The sequence below is a fragment of the Cottoperca gobio genome, chromosome 24 (assembly GCF_900634415.1).
Source record: "Cottoperca gobio chromosome 24, fCotGob3.1, whole genome shotgun sequence".
NCBI lineage: Eukaryota > Metazoa > Chordata > Actinopteri > Perciformes > Bovichtidae > Cottoperca > Cottoperca gobio.
Genome location: NC_041378.1, coordinates 14,620,736 through 14,641,631, shown reverse-complemented (window position 1 = coordinate 14,641,631; position 20,896 = coordinate 14,620,736). Strand labels below are relative to the sequence as shown.

General features: G+C 40.2%; 1 protein-coding gene across 2 annotated transcripts in view; it reads right to left on the bottom strand.

The window, feature by feature from the left end:
- phip (PHIP subunit of CUL4-Ring ligase complex) overlaps positions 1-17,193 on the bottom strand; it is a 37,240-nt gene extending 20,047 nt beyond the window's left edge. Inside the window, exons 1-15 of one of the 2 annotated variants that reach the window (XM_029462703.1) lie at positions 16,902-16,941; positions 16,731-16,789; positions 16,616-16,645; positions 16,405-16,464; positions 13,238-13,388; positions 12,122-12,220; positions 11,660-11,820; positions 7,528-7,749; positions 6,236-6,336; positions 5,753-5,823; positions 5,280-5,380; positions 4,605-4,645; positions 3,940-4,038; positions 2,878-3,034; positions 1,740-1,874 (exon numbers count right to left, since the gene is read on the bottom strand). In XM_029462703.1, coding sequence (XP_029318563.1) covers positions 1,740-1,874; positions 2,878-3,034; positions 3,940-4,038; positions 4,605-4,645; positions 5,280-5,380; positions 5,753-5,823; positions 6,236-6,336; positions 7,528-7,749; positions 11,660-11,820; positions 12,122-12,220; positions 13,238-13,388; positions 16,405-16,464; positions 16,616-16,645; positions 16,731-16,789; positions 16,902-16,941 — 1,527 coding nt within the window. Of the gene's footprint in view, positions 1-1,739; positions 1,875-2,877; positions 3,035-3,939; positions 4,039-4,604; positions 4,646-5,279; positions 5,381-5,752; positions 5,824-6,235; positions 6,337-7,527; positions 7,750-11,659; positions 11,821-12,121; positions 12,221-13,237; positions 13,389-16,404; positions 16,465-16,615; positions 16,646-16,730; positions 16,790-16,901 lie in introns of both variants that reach the window. The other variant, XM_029462704.1, reaches the window with a different exon arrangement.
- Positions 17,194-20,896: the final 3,703 nt, after the last annotated feature.

Genomic DNA, 20,896 nt, shown 5'->3' with positions numbered 1-20,896 from the left:
AAGGTGCATGTGCTGCTTTTAGCCAACGGATGGACAGGCAACTGTAGAAGCTGTTGAATGGTGGCATCAAAAGGTCATGTAAGGGCTGCGGTAGTAGCAGCGCTGATGAAACTGTGTTTGTAAGACTGAGCAGTGCGTGTCAGCTTCAGATCGTCGTGTTGGATACATGATGCAGTAAGTTGATCATGCTACACAAGAAGCAGTGCAACTCTGCTTAAACTGGCTTCAATGCGTGGCTCCATGAACACATGTGTGCCCAAAGACTATATTTAGTATGATAAGAGAAAATGCCAAAACATTTGTTCCGATTGGTCTAAAGCAGGGGTGCCCAAAAGGTCGATCGACCGATCGATCGCGAGTGTAGTGCGGGTAGATCGCGTGCCGTAAAAAGAAATATATATTATTATATTCCCCCAACAGAACCCTGTGAAAGTTTTTTGTTTTTTTTCTTGCCTTGGTTCACATTCCCTCCTCCGCTCTGTTTCGCTCCCACACACACCTACAGTTATTTTAATACAGGTAGATCACTTGGACCTGGTCATTTTAAAAGTAGCTCACAAGCCAAAAAAGTCTGGTCCCCTGGTCTAAAGTTTTGAAATCTGGTCAAATATAATGCAAATTTCAAACGTTTAGAGTACATAAAAAAAGAACACACCTTTTATCAATGGTCATAGTCAGGATTGTATAAAAATTTGAACTGCTATCATGTGTTTTATAGTGTCTTCCACATGAAATGGGTTTTTTTACACTGTATGTGTGTGTACTTCCACCAAAGGAAATTCTAAATTTCAGTTTAAAAAAAACATTATTCCTCTTGTAAATGAAAAGTTAAAAGAATTCAATTCATCATCATTTTGTTGCTACAGTCGGACTGGGTATGTAGCTCATGGTGGCTAATGTTAGCTAAGCAGCCTCGTCAGAGGGACATGGGTTCAATTCCTCTGCATGGCATGTCATTGCTGTGTAACTGACATTACTGAGTCAGTTCTCTGACTCTTTATGATTCTTTCCTACTTGTGCTACTCTTAATAAAGCCTATTTTAGCCTTCACCATAATCCTGTAATAGTCCCTTGTGTCCTCAACAAGGGCCGCTATTTAGCAACATTTCCATAGTCTCGCTTTAAGGTTCAAACTGAAATTTGGGCCTTTTCACGCTTTATGTCATCAAACAACACAATTCACTGTCTATGATTAACACCAAGATTTGGCCGACCGACGAGCACACTGAGTGACTCGCTTGTTCCGAGTAGCGATTAATGCCTCCCTTGGTAACCATAGAGACACAAGCAGGAAATACAACAGTGGCTGCGATAATGAACAAGCTAGGTGAACATGTACTCTGGCATATGTCGTGATTTCACTCTACCCTCGACTCGTGCCACACACAGCGCATTAGATGGCAGAGAACATGCCAGCTCGGAGGTGAGACAAGTAAGAAAGAAAAGAGAAGAGAAAGTGAAAGCAACGAGTGAGGGGGAGAACAGAACAGCGGGTGAGAGAATGTGAGAAAAAGAGTGACACTGAGAAAAGAAAGGGAAAGAATGTGTTGTGGAAATGGTAATCCATGTATCTTTTTGCTGATTCACTGCATTAGAAAACGTGACATCTGTGTCACATGAGGAGGACACGTATCAGGATCGGGTAGCTTTCAGCTACAGTGTGAAGTCAGCCACAGAGAATACAAAGAGTGAGAGGTAATGAGACAAACAAACAGAGGCACATGGTACAAGAGTCTCACCATGTTGAAATAGGAGCGGATCTTGACTCCTTTGGCCAGATCCCACACAATGCAATTCCCATCATGCCCCGCTGAGAAAAGGATTCTTGGATCAAAGGGGTGTGGCTCCAGGACAAACACCTCATCCTCATGACCCTGTCATTAAACAACACGGACATCTAGATTAAGACATTTCAAGAAACGAAAAAAAAAGTCATCGGCGTTGGTTTGTTAAAGGATTAAGCTTGTGGTTTTGTATTAACAAATTAAGCATCCTTTGTGTCTCTTATGGACGTTAATCTTTCTTTTGCTGAGTGTGTATATCAGCTACCCAACCGAAACTCACATGCAAGACGCAATCAAATTCATATTATGTTTTTACTGACACTCATTTTCTCTTTCTTTTTCACCTGGGTTTGAACACGATGCTTTTTAGGCAACTACCAATATGTCCCATATCCTTGAATGCACCACTGGGCAGAGTTTCTGACAGTCTGTGCTAACAATTAGATTTCCCTTTAATAATAATAATGACACTTTTTTTTATGAAATGTTTAAGATAGAGAGATAATAGAGACATTAGTTATGTACAGGGGCAAAAAGTATAACCAGAACATTTGCAACAAATGTTTGCTTTTAGTTTAGAGGACCATAAAAGGAAATGAAATGTTAAGCGTCAGTATGAACTGATTAGTCTCAGCAGATACTTCAGTGGTTGGTGTCAAACTGTGGAATTATCTACGGAATGATTTAAAGGCCAAGATTTGTATAAATATCTTCCAGTTAAAATGTTTAAAATGTTTAAATGTAAAAAGAAAGAATAATTAAACTATAAGTTTTAGTGCTCTTGATTCATATTTGTCTCATGTTACTGTAAGTATTGGTTGCTAAGTAACTGTAATTGACAGACCATCTATTGTTATGTTTTGAGTAAGGAGCAGGCAGAATGAGATGTTACTTCCTCCGTGCTCCTTTTCCGTTATGGAATGTGTAAATAGAGTTGTGTTGTTATTGTGAATCGCTTTTTTTCTTTAATTTAATAATAATAATAAATAAATAAAAAATAACTGCAGGTGTTTACTTTTATATCGTGTTTTGACATGTGCATGTGTGTTTGCTGCACGCTGTTTGCACGTGAACGTGTCGAATCACTACATACCATCAGGACGTGGACGAGGCTGCCGGTGGTGGAGTTCCACACCTTCAGTGTCAGATTGTTGGCCGCTGTGATCACTGTGCCGTCATGCCGATCCCATGCTACCATGGTAACCTTCAGCTTTGTTACCTTGTCTTCCAGCGGAGGAGGGTTGTACTTTCTGAAGGTAAAATGTTGATACACTGATGTCATGTTTGGGCCAAAAGTGGTTTACTTTATAAACAAAAAGTACATAAAAGAGCAAATAAAAGACATATTGTAAAATGGTTAAAATGCCATAAAACACTAATGAATCAATCATTTTTTACACCATTAATGAGGAGCTATCTATTTACTGTTAAAGCTCACTATTCACAACATCTCCAGTTCCTGTTTAAATATGTAAACTGTGAAAAACAGTACATCCAAAACATTTCAACACTTTCTTGTGCCCTGACAAAGATTTAAGTCCATTCATCTCTTTCCCAGTGTTTTTCACTTTTTATTCTTAATATCTAAACTGCAGTGCCGTTACCCCAAACAATGAACATTTTTTTAGATTACCAGGGTATGCAAGAATCTGTATGTATTGTCATTGCTCTTTGTTGTGTTCATTGAGGCTATACGTACTTAAATAGCCTGTCAGTGTCATCTCCATCCATTCACTGTTGCCTGATGCCTGCCGTAAATCTATATTCTGTCTGGGAGCAGCGTCATAATCAATCACTGTGTCACACTTTATGCCACAGGTGTTGTTTTTTCTTTAACTTAAATATTTATGTGCTGTAGATTATGCTTATAAATAATTAAATGCAGATATACTGTAAATGATTGCAAGAAAAGCTGCTGGTACAAAGGACATTAATAACCATTCCTAAATAGATGTTTTCACTTAAAAACGGTGCATAGTTTCCAATGGGAATATTCGCTCACGGTGGGTCTGGGACTTTAGTATACAGCATGATTGATTTTTGTCAAATTTAGAGTGACATCATAACCCGCAGGATCATCCCAACCCACAGTTCTGAGCTGAGCACAGCAGCGCTGGTGGAGAAGCCAGATTTTGACAGACATGCACACACATACCCGGGTAATTTGGTCTGCATGTCCAGCAGAATGCTCCTCCAGCCCTGAGGCTGCAGCTGCCAGATTCGTGCAGTACCATCCCTGCTGCCGCTCACAAACCTACAACACACACACACACACACAGATTTGTGAACACAGATTCATGCAGCAGCTAAACTGTAAATATAACACTTCTATTTCAGCTTTCTGCAATACAATGAACACTTTCATCTGCACATCAGCATACACTAATTGTGTGTGCCCCCCTCCCACTCCCACTCCCTTCTCCAGCTCCCTCACCCCTCCTTTTTGCATAGACACTCTACCTCCTTCGCTGCTGAGATTACAGCAACCCAGGGGAATTAGCTGAGCTTGTTTTTCTGCAAACTCCACATAGACACACGCAATTTAACACTCAGAGAGTGCATGATATGTGCAAGTGTATGCATGTGTGTGTGTGTGTGTGTGTGTGTGTGTGTGTGTGTGTGTGTGTGTGTGTGTGAGAGGGAGTGTATTAGAGCGTGTATCAGAGAGTAAGTAAAGATGGTGTTTCTGCTAACACCATCAAGTCACATTACAACACCCAAAGGTTCCATATAAACAAACAGCGGAGCACACACAAAAATTGACTACACCTATTATGAAGCTCACACACACACGTGTACACACCGACAGTGTGAACCTACCTGTCACTGCAATGTGAAAATTGGATGCTGTCGACTTTGTCCTGGGCGGAAAGAAATTCAGGAGTCAAGTCAAGTCAAAACACGCAACGGGTAACAAGCATTCCCTCTACTAACAAATCACGACAACTGTATTGTGTATTACTAGTAGTGTAACGGACCGCAGTTATAAAACAGACATTAGAGAGAATTATGACCTGTTAAACTTCCTAACATGAGCTCTCAGCAGCTTATAATACATCATTAAAACTAGTGATGTTATGATTCATTTTTAAATAAAGCAAATATTAAAATAAAAAAAATAAAATGTATTTCCTAATCATTTGAATTGTTTGCTTTTATGCAAATAACCACGATAGATGACAACAACAAAGTTAAAGGATAACATTTCCAATGTTTGACGGTTTACATCTGACACAACTGGGGAAGTTGAATTGTTTAACATTTTATACTTTACGAGTGAGTTTTGTGAGTGTTACAATTAAATCATGTTTCTGACAAAGACCCATGGTCAACTTATTAGCTCCTTCCAGAGCTTTCGACTGCATATCACCATCTTCCTCAGTTTTTGGAGTTTGCTCGTTTTTACGGAGAAAGATGACTAATCCCTCATCGTTACATTGCGGCACCATTTTTCTAAAAATGTAAAATAAAATAAAAAGCACTGTGTTGACTCACTGTATGGGACTCAAGTTCGGAGATCTTCTCCGGTTGGCCTGACCCAAAGTAGTACACCCTAATGATGTGGTCCGTGCTTCCTGTGGCTAGGAACATTCCACCTGGACACACACACACACACACACACACACACATACAGGGTCAGAGTAACACAATGAATATATCTCAATACTTGAAAAGAAAATGTAATATACACTTCAAGGATCGAACTGGTGAAACAAAAACTCATCTTGTATTTGTGGGGCAAACAAAATAAACTTTATTCATGGTCAAATAGTGTCTAACAGAAGCACACTCCTAGTGAAGCACACTTATCCCACTTTTAGTGAAAAGCAGCAGCCCCACTTGAGTGAGGCTGTGTGCTGTGCTAGTTCTTCAGATAATCTGGGCTAATCGTGCACAATTTTGCAGCTGCTGTTTCCCCTCTGGTGTTCTCGAAGAATGCGTAAGAATCAAGAACGAGCGGCGCTCACCTGCGCTGAAGGAGGAGCATATCATCTGGACTCCAGGCCTGGAACGCTCTGTGAATTTATTGGGCCTCTGACTGAAAACACACACACACACACACACACACACACACACACACACACACACACACAGAGACACACAGACACACACACACACACACACACACACACACACACACACACACACACAGAAAATGGAAGTTGAAATTGACCGTATGCACAAATCATCCTAAATCATTGTGTAGTTTCGATCCATAGTGTTAAAGAATGTTCTGCATAAGGCAAGGCTATCCAGAACATCAAGATAACACACATTACAATAAACAGTAACATGTATCCATGTGACAAACAAACACAAATATGAAAAAAAGAATGACATTTTAGCAAAATGCTCAACAGTATGTCGATGTAGAAGGTGTGAACACCATTTGTGCAGGTAAGACTCGTGCGCACTGTGTGTACTGTGTGTACTGTGTCTGTGTTTCTCACCCAAACTTGAGCGTGCGTGCGTCCCACTGCCAGAAGCAGATGGTGCCGTCACCTCCGGTAGATGACAGGTAGCGCTTTGAGCCACAACAGAGAGGAGAAAACTGCAAAGACAACCAATTAGAGGTTAAAGCTGAGAAAAATGGAAACGTAATAGACGTTGCTGAAACTACAGCCAAAAACAGAAAGGACAATTAACCAACATATGCCTAAAAGGCATCCATAACCATGTCGGGACATGTGAGAGATTAGCATACAACCGTAAAACACCCAGATACACATGTAAACACAGCACAAATAAAAGCAGGTGTATTTAACAGGTAACCTCGAGGCTACACCAAACACTTTGTGATCAAAGTATAAATCCTGAAATGTTCTATATTCTTCCCATGAAAAGACTAAAACCAATAATGAACTGATCCTACCGAAAAGTGTTGCCTGTGTATCCAAAACCTAATGTAGTTTATTCCTCTGTGTCCTAAAACTATTCAAAAGCCATGAATGAGCCACACTGTGGATCTGGACGACATGTTCCTTTTTAACAATGAACATGGCTACTTATTTTGAGTATATCCCACTCTAACCCTACTGCTATAAATACTCACTAGCGTGTATTAATCAGTCTCCAACAAATGCACTATTTACTCTTGTTTGAGCAGCGCTTGCTAAAAACGGCAATGCACTGTTCCAGCTGTTTCAGGGAGAGAGAAAAAAGAAGCTAATATTTATGTATAATTTTTGGAGATTCATATCTTCAGTAGGAATAAACAGCTTGAGGCTCAATGCCACAGACGTAATGGAAGGTGGACGCCAACAAAAAACAGAAATCCATAATAAAAACGCCTGGCTTATCCTTTAACGACAGGCACCATTATAAACATTTCTGATTGTAAGAATGAGTCTGCTCATGAGACCAATACTTGCTTTGCATATTGGATATCAGCCAGTCATGCCATATTTTAGTTAGAGGTTTATTCATGACCTCCTCTACTTAACATGTAAAACCTATTTCCAGTTTCTTTTATGATCTAAATATTGTTTTAGTGGCTTTATTCCTTCTACAAAGAATACAATTACAGAGAATTCATCATATTTGGCAGCATAGAATGAATCAGCAGGCAGAATTCCAAGACAAATACCGACTAGGCTGCCACTTCAGTCCAACCAGAGTTGCTTAAAATGTGCAGTTTGGAGGAAGCTTCTACAATGTCCTGTGACGGATACATACACACTTTACAGACAAACTAAAAAATGAATGGCTTTCAATTTCAAACACAGTCTGAGCGTCCTCATACCTGCAGCGAGGTGATCGAGGCAGCGTGTCCCTCCAGGACGGCCAGAGGGGCGCAGGTCTGTAAGCACCACACCCTTATAGTCTTGTCACAGGACCCTGCAGCGATCATGGTGTTCTCGTAGCTGACGGTCATGTCAGAAATCTCAGCGGCGTGGCCGCGCAGTGTCGCCAGCAGACGCCCGTCATCTGTTCCCCAGATCTTCACAAGGCAGTCGTCTGAGCCCTGGAAAATAAAGGAAAGCAACGCCAATATGGCTATCAGACGTGAGTGAAGACTAGTATTTTAGTTTGAGAAGTGGCATGTCTGCCTCTGCTTCACTTCTAGTAAGACAAATTAAACATGTCAAGTTTAAAAAGACTTCAAATAAATCTGGGCACACGGCAGCCTTAGACTGTCAGCAGACGGACAAACTTGGAACACAAACAGAAGAGGGAATGAGGCTCTTCAGCTGCAGAAAATAGAAGTGATTAATCTGCAGTGAGTCAACAAGTGACAATGAACGTTTCAAGGCACTTGATCGTCATATGCATTTCCACGCACGCTACTAATTAGATTTTTACCAGTAAGGACGATACAGTATGTGAACACGGCAACTATCATGTAATAACCTTCACAGGATTATGTTATGCTATCTGAAGTGTCTAACATTAGAGTAAGTAAGTGTTGTTGTTGTGATGTGTGAGGATATAATAATAATCAGATTGTGTTGGATTATATATCAAGGGAAAGAGTGCACAATAAATCAAACTAGTGTTAGTTATTCAATTTAATAATGGCTTCTATCTCTTCATATATTTACACCTGTAAGGCTTTGTATTGTCTTAACTAGAGTACATCTGTGCATTAAATTAAGTAAAAGTACACTTGCTTTAAAAAAAAAAAAGGCCATAATCATAAATAATCCATAATCGATAAAGTCAAGCATATAATACATTTGGTAGCTTGGAGGCCGTTTCTAACACAGCATTTAATCTGGATTGAAAATGCACAACCCTTAATCAAGATATGGAAACAGCCTATAGGGACTTCTGGCTGCGATCCAGCTTGTAAGGAGTTAAAGAGTTTGTGATTCAACATTGTGTCAGAGCCATCTGTGCCTTGATTACCATTTCTTTTTATATAATGTTTCAAACAAATAGGAAACCAGTGCTGAGATGCAAAAGCAGTGTGACATGATCTAATACCTTTATTTATTTTTTTTAAACATTGTTGCTGGAAAGCTGTAAATAAATGAGTGACTTGTGAAAAGGGCAGAAATACACAGAGGAGTGTTGAGAATAAAGATGTAATGTTAGAAGTACATATAAAACGTGATCGCACAATTTTCCGAACCTAAGTATCAAGTTTGCATATCAGACAGACTGACAGACTCGCTTAGTGAGTGACAGAGCATGCCGAAATATCCATCCTTTTATATCTGCAAAGTACTTTATAAGACAGGCAACACTATCAGCATCAGCATAGATTTTTAGAGGAACTGTGAGATCACACACCAACCCCCTCCTTTGAATAAATCATAATCAGTAGCAGAACATAGTCTGACTGGAGCTGATATTTTATGTGGACTGATCAAAACAGCGAAGGCTCCCTTAGAGATATAAAAAAAAGCTCAAGGACAAATTACAGCTGTTGCAGTCGGGTCTGATTCAGCAGCAGAGACTTGACACAAACTTTCCCTCTCCCTATAGATGTGAAGTTATGTTAGCTACTATCACACAGGGACAAATATTGCATACCAGCTCGTCTGATTTGTCCTTCCCAATGGCCGTGATAATGAGCTCGCAGACATTTCTAAAACTATATTACACAAATCAATGTTGGCTGTTTGCCAATCGGTTGTTTAGCTCAACCTACATGCACTTGCTCGTTGATCACGAATGATCAGAGTGAATGTTTAGGCTCAATAATATAAATCAATCAATCTGTCTTCCACTGCAGCACAGTCAAGAGTAAAAAAAAACTGAAGAGATCCAAAAATAAGAAAATATATAAATAAAAATGATCTTGTGATGAAAGGAGACAGCGAGAGAGAGATAGAGATAGAGAGAGAGAGAGAGAGAGAGAGAGAGAGAGAGAGAGAGAGAGAGAGAGAGAGAGAGAGAGAGAGAGAGAGAGAGAGAGAGAGAGAGAGAGAGAGAGAGAAAAAAAACGAGCGGAGAGAGAAAAAAGAGAGAAGGAGAAAGTAAGGGAGACCAAGAACGAATTTTAATTCTGGCACTTAGCCAACGCCTCAGAGGAAACATTCTCTCCAGTTATGATGAGAAATGGCAAGAAGAGGGAGGGAGAGAAAGGAACAAAGGAGGGGCAGCGCAGGATGAGGGACGGGGGAGAGGGGGAAAAAGAGAAAAAGCGAGAGTGCAGTGAGTGTAAGAAAGAGAGATAACAGGAAAAGAGAGACAGAGGGAGTCAATCTAACCACCCCCCCCCCCCCCCCCCTTCCCCTCCCCTCGCCTCCCTCTCAGCAGCCAGCCATTTTTAGAGATTTAAGAAGTGAAAGCTGAAAATGGTGTATAGCAGCAGGCAGTGTTTGACTCAAGGATCCAAACAGAAGGCAACATTAAGCCAACATTATCTCATTGTTCGTTCAATATTCAACACTGTGCTCTAGCTCTAAGCCAACCACATGAAAAAGGACGCTAACACAGCACGTGCATACAAGGGGGGCATCCAGAGGGCAAAGGTCAACTTCCTCCATTAAGGAGACCAGGGGAATTTCCCTTCTGAAAAACGAGATTATTATAATAAAGATGTGTAAATGTAATCCACCTAAAACTGTGAGTCATTCAGTAAAAGCGTCCTACCACTGTAACGTAAACAGTAATTACCTTCTCACAGAACTGTTACAACAGGGAAACATACAGACACTTGGTCGTCTTGGTGACAGCTTGTAACAATCAAACACACACAGCGAGAGGTGACTCGAGACAAAACACTGTCACTGAACCGTTGGTGCTCTTCAAAATGCACTCAACGTAAACTAGTACTTAATGCAAGCAAAACAAAGTTCATGTTCTTTGCAGAGCAAGAGTCAGTCTATCCACGCTGAATGATAGCAATCGTGTAGATATCTAGGTATTTGGCATGATGGATCATATTGAACATCTCATCACCAAACTCAGATTGTTATGCACAAACAGATCCCCTTTGAATTGTAGGTTAAGTGAAGTAGAGGCAGTCCCATATTAGTCCCAGATTATGCTGACATAATCTACAGACTGCTGCTGCTTCCACTCTTAATCTCCTCGTCTCAGTTTATCCTTCTGTCCTCAGATTCAATAGCCAGAGGTCACCTATGACACACCTACTGCATATTTTATTCTTTTTCGGATCCCCATTAGTTTCCTGGGAGCCACATAAAGTAAAACAAATACTGGCAGCATACTGACATAACAACAGGCATACATCATACAAATGACCTCATATCAATTTAAACAATTCATTAAAAGTGGTGGTGATGGCCTAGTGGTCTAGCGGTAGGCCTTCCAAACAAAACACTAAACACTAGAAGGTCGGGAGTGCCACCATTGTACCCCTGAGCAAGGTTCTTAACCCTGAGTTGCTCCAGGGAGCCTGTCCCTGTACTTAGTTCACTGTAAGTCGCTCTGGATAAGAGCGTCTGCTAAATGACCTGGAATCAAATCGACTAGTTCTTCTTGTGTGGTCCCTGTCACTAGTTTGTGTTTTTTTAAATAGATATGTGCTTCTTATTTGTTCAATGTGTATAGTAGAGGAAGTACAAGATGACAGATGGTGAGCTGTGTGGTACGATGATTATGCATCAGTCTGCACAAGTTGGAAGAAAGAAGTCTGGTTTACCATCTACGATTGCATTTGTGGAAAATATGAGAAGACTGGAAGTTAATTTCAGTGCCATGCCAGGCTGTGGTGCATCTTTGCCCCTTTATTTTTAAAAGAGCAGTGAAGAGCTAATCTCTCTCCACTTTTTTATATCTTTTTTTGCAGCACCGGACCACACAACCATACATTACCCTCGGTCAGGGTGACTGAAGGAAATCACTTTCAATAGGCTCCTTAAACACCGGTGCACACCCGCAGAGTCGTCACAAGCAGCAAGACATTTCCCAGCTGAGGTCAACATACAACACACCGCACGCACAGACTGCAGCCTTACCGTGAAGATGCGTCGCCCCGTCCTGTCGAAGGTGACGCAGTACACGGACGACAGGTGTCCCAGGATCCTCTTGTGCATCTTCATGTGCAGGTACACGACCGTGGGCACCAGCTGCCGGAGACGGTAGGAGCCGTTCAGTCGACGGCCGAAGCTCGTCTCGACTGGATGGCGAGAAAAGACAGACACCGGTGAGGACATGGTCATATGTAAAGAAGTCAAATCAATTGAAAACACACTCATTTAATAGAAGATTCTTCAAGGAACATGAAAAGGGGCCACGACAATGTCCAGAAATACACTGTGATTCTGAGGCCTATTTTCACCGCTGTTAAACACTACTGGCATAAAGACCTTGGCGAGCAATGATACAGTACAGTATGTAAGATCTCACTCATACACTGAATATCTTAAACTACGAGTGAAACTAGATGAATGTCATATTTTGCCATGTGTTTTATTTACCAATATTAGGTGGGCTCCCATAGATAACAGGCGGCTCTGGTGGTCGTCCACAGTGCAGCGCAGCCAGCGCTGAGCCCTTCCACACGACATGCTTGCAGCCTGGAGAAAGATGAACACAAAAGAGATGCATGAAGACACGCAGGCACGCACATTATACACAGGCTCTCTGCAGGCTTCAACAAGTTACATTTAACTGTTTTATAGACCTTTTAACACCACATAGAATGACATCATTTAATAACCATTTGTGTTTTGCAGGTTATACAAGTGTGAAGGAAAATGACTCCTAAAAATTACTTTAGACAGACAGAGAGAGAGACAGACAGGCAGACAGACGACAGACAGACAGACAGACAGACAGACAGACAGACAGATAAATAGACAGACAGACAGACAGATAGATACTTTATTCATCCCAAGGGAAATTTAGGCATCCCGTAGCTTAAAAGACATTATACATTTATTAACATTACACATCCCCCCCTCCCTCCATTACAAATTAAGTACAAATAAAATTAAAATAAGCGATAAAGGCTGTACATTATAAATACAAATGTAAAAATACAGACTGTTATAAATAATTATAAATAATTGCATTAATTTGTTGACATGTTTAAATGATTTAATAGTTATATATAACTAAGTCTAAATCTAGCTAAATCTAAATTTTAATTCTTCTTAAAAATTTTAAGAAGCTGCATGACAGTCACCAGAGAGATAGTGAAGCGCTTAATGATGTGCTTCACTCTGACCGGGGTTCCGTACTCCCTCCGAGCAAAATTCATTTCGTTACCCTCTTATTTGCAGTTCATTTTAAAACATTAAAACATTTATTTTATTATTATTATTTTACCTTTCTATGCCTAAATTTCAGACACTTATTTCAGACTTTTGAAGGACACAGAAACCCTGTATACAGTTTGTATTATGGCTCCTCCAAGTGATCCTGTTCTGTATGCATGCACTTATATTTGCATAAGCACGAGGACAAAATACAGAGAATGTATTTACATGAGGTCTGTTAGTCTGCATGAACACGCAGAGAGATGTAGTAGCCTGACTGTGTATGTTTGCATATTAAAGTAGCTTGTGCACATGTGCTATGTATGCACTCACTCTTGCTGGTGCGGAGCAGATTCTGCCGGCCAGCCCCCAGCAGGCTGTTGAGTCCAGGCACGCTGGCAGGGACCTCCGTCTCGAGCAGCGGACAAACTCTGGAGCAGACCTGCAGCAGGTGGTCGGGACTGATGTGCCGGTGTAGCTTCACCTGAACACACACACACACACACACACACACACACACACACACACACACACTTAGCTCAGCTTGTATTCAGACCGGTAAATGACAGAACACCAGTCAGAGGGGAGCGGGGAGGTATAGTAGAAAGAAACACTGAAAGAAATGTGTCAAGACATTAAACTCGTACTAGCGCTACATTTCTTGGTACAAGGAAAAGAAAACCTTAGAAAGATTCACCACATCATTACACATACAACTAAATAAAAAGCAATTTTCAAAGGTCCTACTCTATTGCAAAACATCACACTGGCTAGGCAAAACTGTATAATTAGGTATTTACGATCGACTGTAAACAAAAAAGGTTTGTTCTTTGACTTGAGTCCATTTCGTTTTAAAACTCTTAAGCACACACAAAGATTTGCGGAGAATAAAAACAAGGTCACTGCCCCGGATGCCTGCTGGTTTGCTGAGAATTTCAAAAGTAAAGATGCCCTTTTTAAAAAATCTAATAAATGACTATTCTGTGAGGGTTTTAACATAAAGAGAGGATGGCTAATAAGGACAAAATACATAAAATATTGACCCATTCACTCTCACAGTGCTAAAAACATCATTATAAATACATGACAAGCTCTCTGACAAAATGATTAATTATTAAATATCGAAATCACAAAATGAAGAAAGGTAAAATGGCATCTGCAATAAAACAAAAGCTGACATTGAGTTGAAGTGTTTGTCTTTTAAAAGGACATGGAGGCAGTTCACATGCAGTGTAGTAAAACAGCGAGGAGGGGGGTGTGGCATACAACGCCATTATGAAGCAGAATGAAAGCCACGCTGTTATAAACACAGTGCGTCTCTGATACCACATGGGGACACTCCTGCATGGCCTGAGTCTGAAGAAACACACACACCTGAGTGAGTAGAATAGCAGCGATACACCACAGGAGATAAATATGCAGCAGCACTGTGTTTTATTTCTGGATGCAGGTTATTTTAAATGTATTCATTTAAATCAGACTTGCAGTAATCAGCTTTGTTTCAGACACATCTCATTTAAATATCTGAACGGGGTCAAATAAGCCTGAAATTATACAATTACTCCACACACACACACACACACACACACACACACACACACACACACACACACAATTAATGACCCCTTAATTGCTTTCAACATCGTTGCTGGTTCGGATACGTGATCAGTGTTTCTAAGCACATATCAGCCCTCAAGCCCTTCTCAGGTAAATGCAGAGCCACGAGACACACACACACACACACACACACACACACACACACACACACACACACACACACACACACACACACACACACACCAACGGAGATAACAATTTGCTCCATTTTACTTGCTTCTTAAGGGTACAAGATAACACTCCCCCAGTCACAACAGCACCACCAGAAAGCACATGGCCCCATTACACATGACTGCAAGTTCTGTACAATCATCACCTTACATTTCAATACACTGTTCAAAAATCAATAACTTACTCAAGATATTATTCTCATCAACATATAGCTCTAATAATTGAAAAAAAGCCATTGTTGAAATCCACTCATCATTAAAGGTAAACAGCTACAATTAACTGATGTAAAAATGGTTATAATGATAACCGGCTGCTTTTCATTCAAATATAGCTTCGATATTTGTTGATATTGTGTTCCTGATTAATTCCATATGCAAAATTAAAATAATGATACATCTAATTAATCCACGTTAATTAATTAGCTACAATTAATATCGTTAATGATTACAATATCATTGAAGCCAACGTTGATTCATCATTGTTGCCCAACACCCTTTTGTACCAGCGCAGACATCAACCTTACAACCGCCGACAAAAACATATCCAGCCTTGATCCTAAGCCCCTGCATCTAAAACACAACGTTTCTATTTGGTCTAATAATTAAAAACCATCCGCAGTATGTTTTTTTCTAATAGAAGAAAATTATGCACAATAGACAGGAGGCAGGCTGAACGGCTGGGAATGGGAGGAGGAGGAGGAACGGAGAGCCGAATGAGCCAAGCAGGAAGAGAGAGGAAAAAAACACACAGGCAGCCAGAAAGACTGTCAATAATCTGTTAAACGTATAAATGTACACCCCGCTGAATCTACACTTCACGCGATCTCGTCTCGGATGTCCATCTGTGTGTGTATGAAAGAGGACGAATCCATCAAATATGGCGGATTAAATAGGCCATAGGTCATTATTTTATATTAATATTAAAATAAAACTTCAATCAAATAAAATAGCAAAAACAAGTGGGGGTCCACACTTCCAGCAGACTGGCGAGGAAATAAATATGTAAGCGATGATTAATTCTCTCCACGCCCCCATGCGTAAACGGCGCTTTCAGGCGAGCCCTGTTTGTTTACATGACAATTAGCACTACAATTAATAGAGCGAGTATAAAATATCCGCTCAACATTACCTCGCATCTTCACATAAACTCAACTCTTCTCTTCCATCCGAGCTTGCACCACAATCCCCCAAGAAACTGCTCTCCAAAAATGCCTCCACAACAACCCGGGCAGCAGCCTACCCTCAAATGGGTCGCTGTAACTCCAGTTTAGCTAAATAAACAGTTTATATTCTCCTCCAAAACTCCTGTTTTCTAACTCTTGCCCCCTGTGTGTTTTCAACCCATGCACACACATTATGGTTCTTGCAGGACAAGAGCGCCTCCATCTCTCTCTGGCTTGTGGCGCAGGGAGTCCCTCCTCCGGATCCTGGCGCTCCTACACCACAACACTCATGACGTATCAACATTTCACACACATTTTTCAACAACTATTACAACCTTTTGCACATGCATGGCACCAAACTCGCACACCAGGGTGCACAGGAGGCTGGGACCCGACCCCTTGGTGCCCCAGAACGGCCCCGACCAGCAGCCAGCTCGCCCTGCAAAGTCCTTTACAGTTTTTTCTTTACCACCTGATTTAAAAATTGCGGGAAATTCAATTTTTATTTTGCTCTCTAAAAACTTTTTCCTCAGTTATAGAGCTCCCTTACCAAATTTTCGTACGTCCCGGGGTGTTCCTGTCCTGTCCAGTCCAGCCTTATGGGTAGCAGCTGAGAAGGAAAAATAGTGTCGACTGTAATCATCCAGGTTATAAATGTATCGAGTGATGTTTGAAAGCAGTAAATGATAAATCAGAGTAAAAGCAACATCACAAAGTACAGTGCAGAGAGAAGCATCTCTCTCGTATTGCTGACTGCTTACCTCCTTCTCCTCCACCTCCCTTATCAGGGTCTGAAAATAGGATAAAAATACAAAATTAAACCCCATGACAATTTCGGACATATTATAAATTATCCTAAAATGCAAAAACACCAACCTCGGCTGCTTTTTGACACGGTCCAGCTTCTAGAAATCGGGCTATTAGGAAGTACAGTTCTAGTATGGTTGGAGGGGGAGAAGAGGACGGGAGCTGCGTTAGAAGAGGGCACCGAGGAAATTGGGGGATATTACAACAACCATGACACATTTTCCGATCTCCTTTACTCACCAGAAGTCAACTGCGCGATCTGTGTACTGTCTGAAGCCATTTTGGTGTTGTTTGCCAGGGCAGCGCCAGAGCCTGTGTGGTGGGTCTAGGTGGCTGCCCTGTAGCTGTCACTGTTTATCCACCAGGAAGAGGCTGCCTCCATTCAGCTCCGCTCACACAAAGTCCCGGCTGCGTCGAGTATTTCTCCGCGAAGCGACAATTAGTGCGCGCTAAACGGTTTACACCGCAAAACACCGTCTTCCTCACGCAAAGAACAAACCACCGAGATATTCCTGTTCTGACTATCACTCGGCGTGAATTTTAGTGGCGGTTGGACGGTTGTGCAGGCATGTTTGTTTAAATCCCCCTCCCCCTCAAAAGAAAAAGCGCAAGCCCTCTGCGGAAGTATACAAGTGGTGTGTTTGTTTCACGCACGCCACTGTGGAGGGGAGGTGGAAATGGCAGCCTGCTGTAGGAGAGGACACATTGCTGCAGAATGGCTGTTAGTTTGTAGCTAAATGACAATTATCACGATTTAATAATTACAGGCCTATACATACCTAGTTTAAAGTCTGTTGCGGGTTAATACAACGCAATTCCAGTTCTATTTTTCTGTATTTGTAGCTGCGGATGTAGAATATGGCTCCCGTGTTCGAGGGGCATATACAGCCGACGTAACCGTTGCAGCTAGTTTTTATTAAATCATACAGCTAGCTTTAGTAATTCTGTGTGTTCTCGTCGGCCTCGCTTGTTATCACTTTGTCGTTATTGTGTAACAACATGTCTAGCTAACACACCCACTCTCTCTGGGAGCCGTTTGGTGGGGAAGTCGTCCATTTCTCTTCCAAATACTGCCAGGCAGTAAAATGGGGGAAGGGTTGGAAAAGAAGGGGGATGCATGCAGCTTAATGAATGAAACCTCGTGAGTTACAGGAATTTAATGGCAATGAGACATGTATGCTAGCTAGATAATCAAGGAAGATTATCAAGGAAATACATCACACAGCACACTTCCTCTATGGTTCACTAGAGGGTTGTGAAAAAGGAACAACACTCAGGTGTTATTTCCTGCCATCGAATAGTATGATACTAGTAAAGGATGTATTTTATATCTTTATTAAATGCATGTGTTTTACAGCTGTTTGCCAACAAAACACAAGCTCTCAGTCAATTACTGATCTTTACTCTTTATTTTCTTTGAAGTAATTATTAACCACTAATTAGTGACTAATATTAACACAGTCACTACATTCTGTTGAAAATTCCCTACTACTTTTATTTATAAATTAAAAAAAGCACCCATGTAAGGCCAATGTTCAACAGCAATACAGGAAACCCAGAACCTAAAAATCCATGGGAGATATTTACACACCAAAGAGGAACAGAATACTGTATTTTAAAAACCACTGACAAAGTAAGTTATACCTTAAAAAATATTTTTTTCTCACATTTTCCTCTTTATTTTTGTTTTTTCACCTCTGTATAAACCCCTGTGCATGTGTGCAGGTGCTTGTATTGTGTAATCTACCTAAATAAAGAATAATTCTTAGCACCTTGTGTGTAATGTGTATTGTTTGATCCAATAGACTGGTATAGAAAGCCCTCTCCTATTTATATCGTGCTTTATAAGTCACTGGCAGAGACATCAGGAAACAGACGAGTTTGTGGATGGGGAAATTATGAAATAAAAACTTGAACAAATGACGGACTAATGCTCGGCCTCTGTTATTTACCGAAAATGTGTTTTGCTTTTTGGATTAAATAAAAAATATTACTCTGCTTTAATGACGTTTTCTTTCATGTAATTTTCCTAGAAAATGCAGACACACTTCAAAAAACACAAACTTACTCTTCTGCTCATTCAAATAGAATCACTTGATTCAGTTCATTTGAAAAGGCTAACAAGGTGTGAATCTTCAAATGAACATGCAATATAATACATATTTTATAGCTTATCATGTCTGAACTGGTATTTGGTTTGTAAAGGGAACAGTTTGGAGTCCACACATTTTCCCCAAATCAAGTTCAGTGCTGTGTGAATGTAATTTTTGTTATTGTATGCTTTGCTTAGCATTAATGTTTTAATTTAGACAGTGTCAACCACAAATACTGTACCAGATAGGCAGGAATTATACAGAGAATGTGAGCAACCAGTTGATACTTTTATTTTTGTGTCTTTCTGGGTAAGCTTATTCTCTACTGAACGAGGAAGCGGTCGGCATTTGACCCTTTCTGACTCCACATATTTATGTTGACCGTCCACTGATGGAGTTAGGTCAGCTGCGTCAAATTTCCTAATGTCATGTCGGGCTGAATTTGTCACGTACTCCCATGGATTTGGATAGGGGGTATGCACAAGTACTTTTTTCAGAATTGTAATCCAGACCATTGAAAATAAAGGAATGCTTGATTAATGACTAATACACACTCCCCTCTATCGCAAGGAAGGAATTCAGAGTGAAAGTTCAAATATTATACCACAACCCTGCAGCTGTCAGGAGCCGAGGGCCAAATCAGATTTATTTATTTGCACATATACTCGTAAAGACAGTAAGAATTTTAGAAACAGTTTGAACATTGTGTGGAGGAGGTTAGAAGCCTTAGGAGATACACCCTATATAGGATATTGATAGGCATACTTAAAAAAGAAAAGGGATAAAAAGATAAAAACAAAGATTGCATAATTCATCAAAGTTTTGAGACAAAGCATTAATACAAAAATAGATAGAAATGCACAATTTAAACAGAAGTTTATGTTTTCAAGTTGAGATGCATTACAATGAAAACCTTGAAGTGTTATAAATCTTTGCAAATTTAAGTCCTATTCAGATGTTTTATGAATATCGATAATGTAGATGTTGATTGTAGTGATGGAAGTAGGTTGCTCTATTGTATTTCAATGAATATTGATTAAGGGAAGTCTGACAATACAGAAGATAAAAGTCTTTTGAGTGTCTTGTGGAATATGAGTGAATATCTGAGGAAGACATTACACATGCAAGGCAAGTCATAAATCATGTGTACATATTTATACACAAATACACAAGTCTGGTATATGTTCACATTAAAAGCAAAGTTTATATTTTCTAGAGAGAGGAGCAGATGAATCGCATCTTTTAGCAAAGCTAATCACTCAAAAATGTATTTTGGATCTTATAGAGATAAGTGGGACATGTGGCATCACAATACATACTATGAGGATAAATCATTACGCTGGAATAAAAAGTTTAAATACAAGAATCTATAAACAAACTCTACTCAGATATCACTGATTTCAACCTCAATATGATATGTCTATGTTCATTGTTCATCAACTATGACTCCTAGAAATGTAATGTAAGAAGTTATTTTAATGTTGTTTAAATTTTCTTTTGTATGTTTTTGTTACAAAATATTAGAAAACTAGATTTCATTTTTATATTGAGAGTTTGTCCAAAACCATTTGGAAACAAAAGATAGCTCTTCATTTGGTTCTCAAATCAGTGTGCTAAAATGTTCACGTGAAAGAGCAAGACGTGTCATTAGGGAATTAAAGAGGCAGTACATATTTGACGTGTCAATGGTCTCTTCAACCACCGGGCCAGACCACCCTGCAATCTGTACTTCACAGGCTTTAGGACTTGTTAAAGCACAAAGGCATGGGGTAGGCCTTTGTCAGTCACTTCCATGTCGCCTGTCATCCTGACCCCTCAAGTGTAGTTGTTGTTGTGCTGGCTGCCATGGCCACAAGGAGGCAACCTCACTCTGCAGCACGTGTTTGTGCACATAGGGCCACAGAGTCAAAGGTTACCAACAATGAGGGAAATGTGATCAGTTACACATTTCATTTTCTGTAACTTTAAACATTTTTACTGATTATTAGTGGCCAGTCTACACAAATTAAATGTTCTATTATTTGGAAGCCATGTGAGCTTCATTATGTCTCGACATACTGTTTAACACAAGAGTTGGATATTTGATTAGACAAGAACAGTCCTTCCCTGTCACAAACACATAAATCCAGGATGCTTAATGTG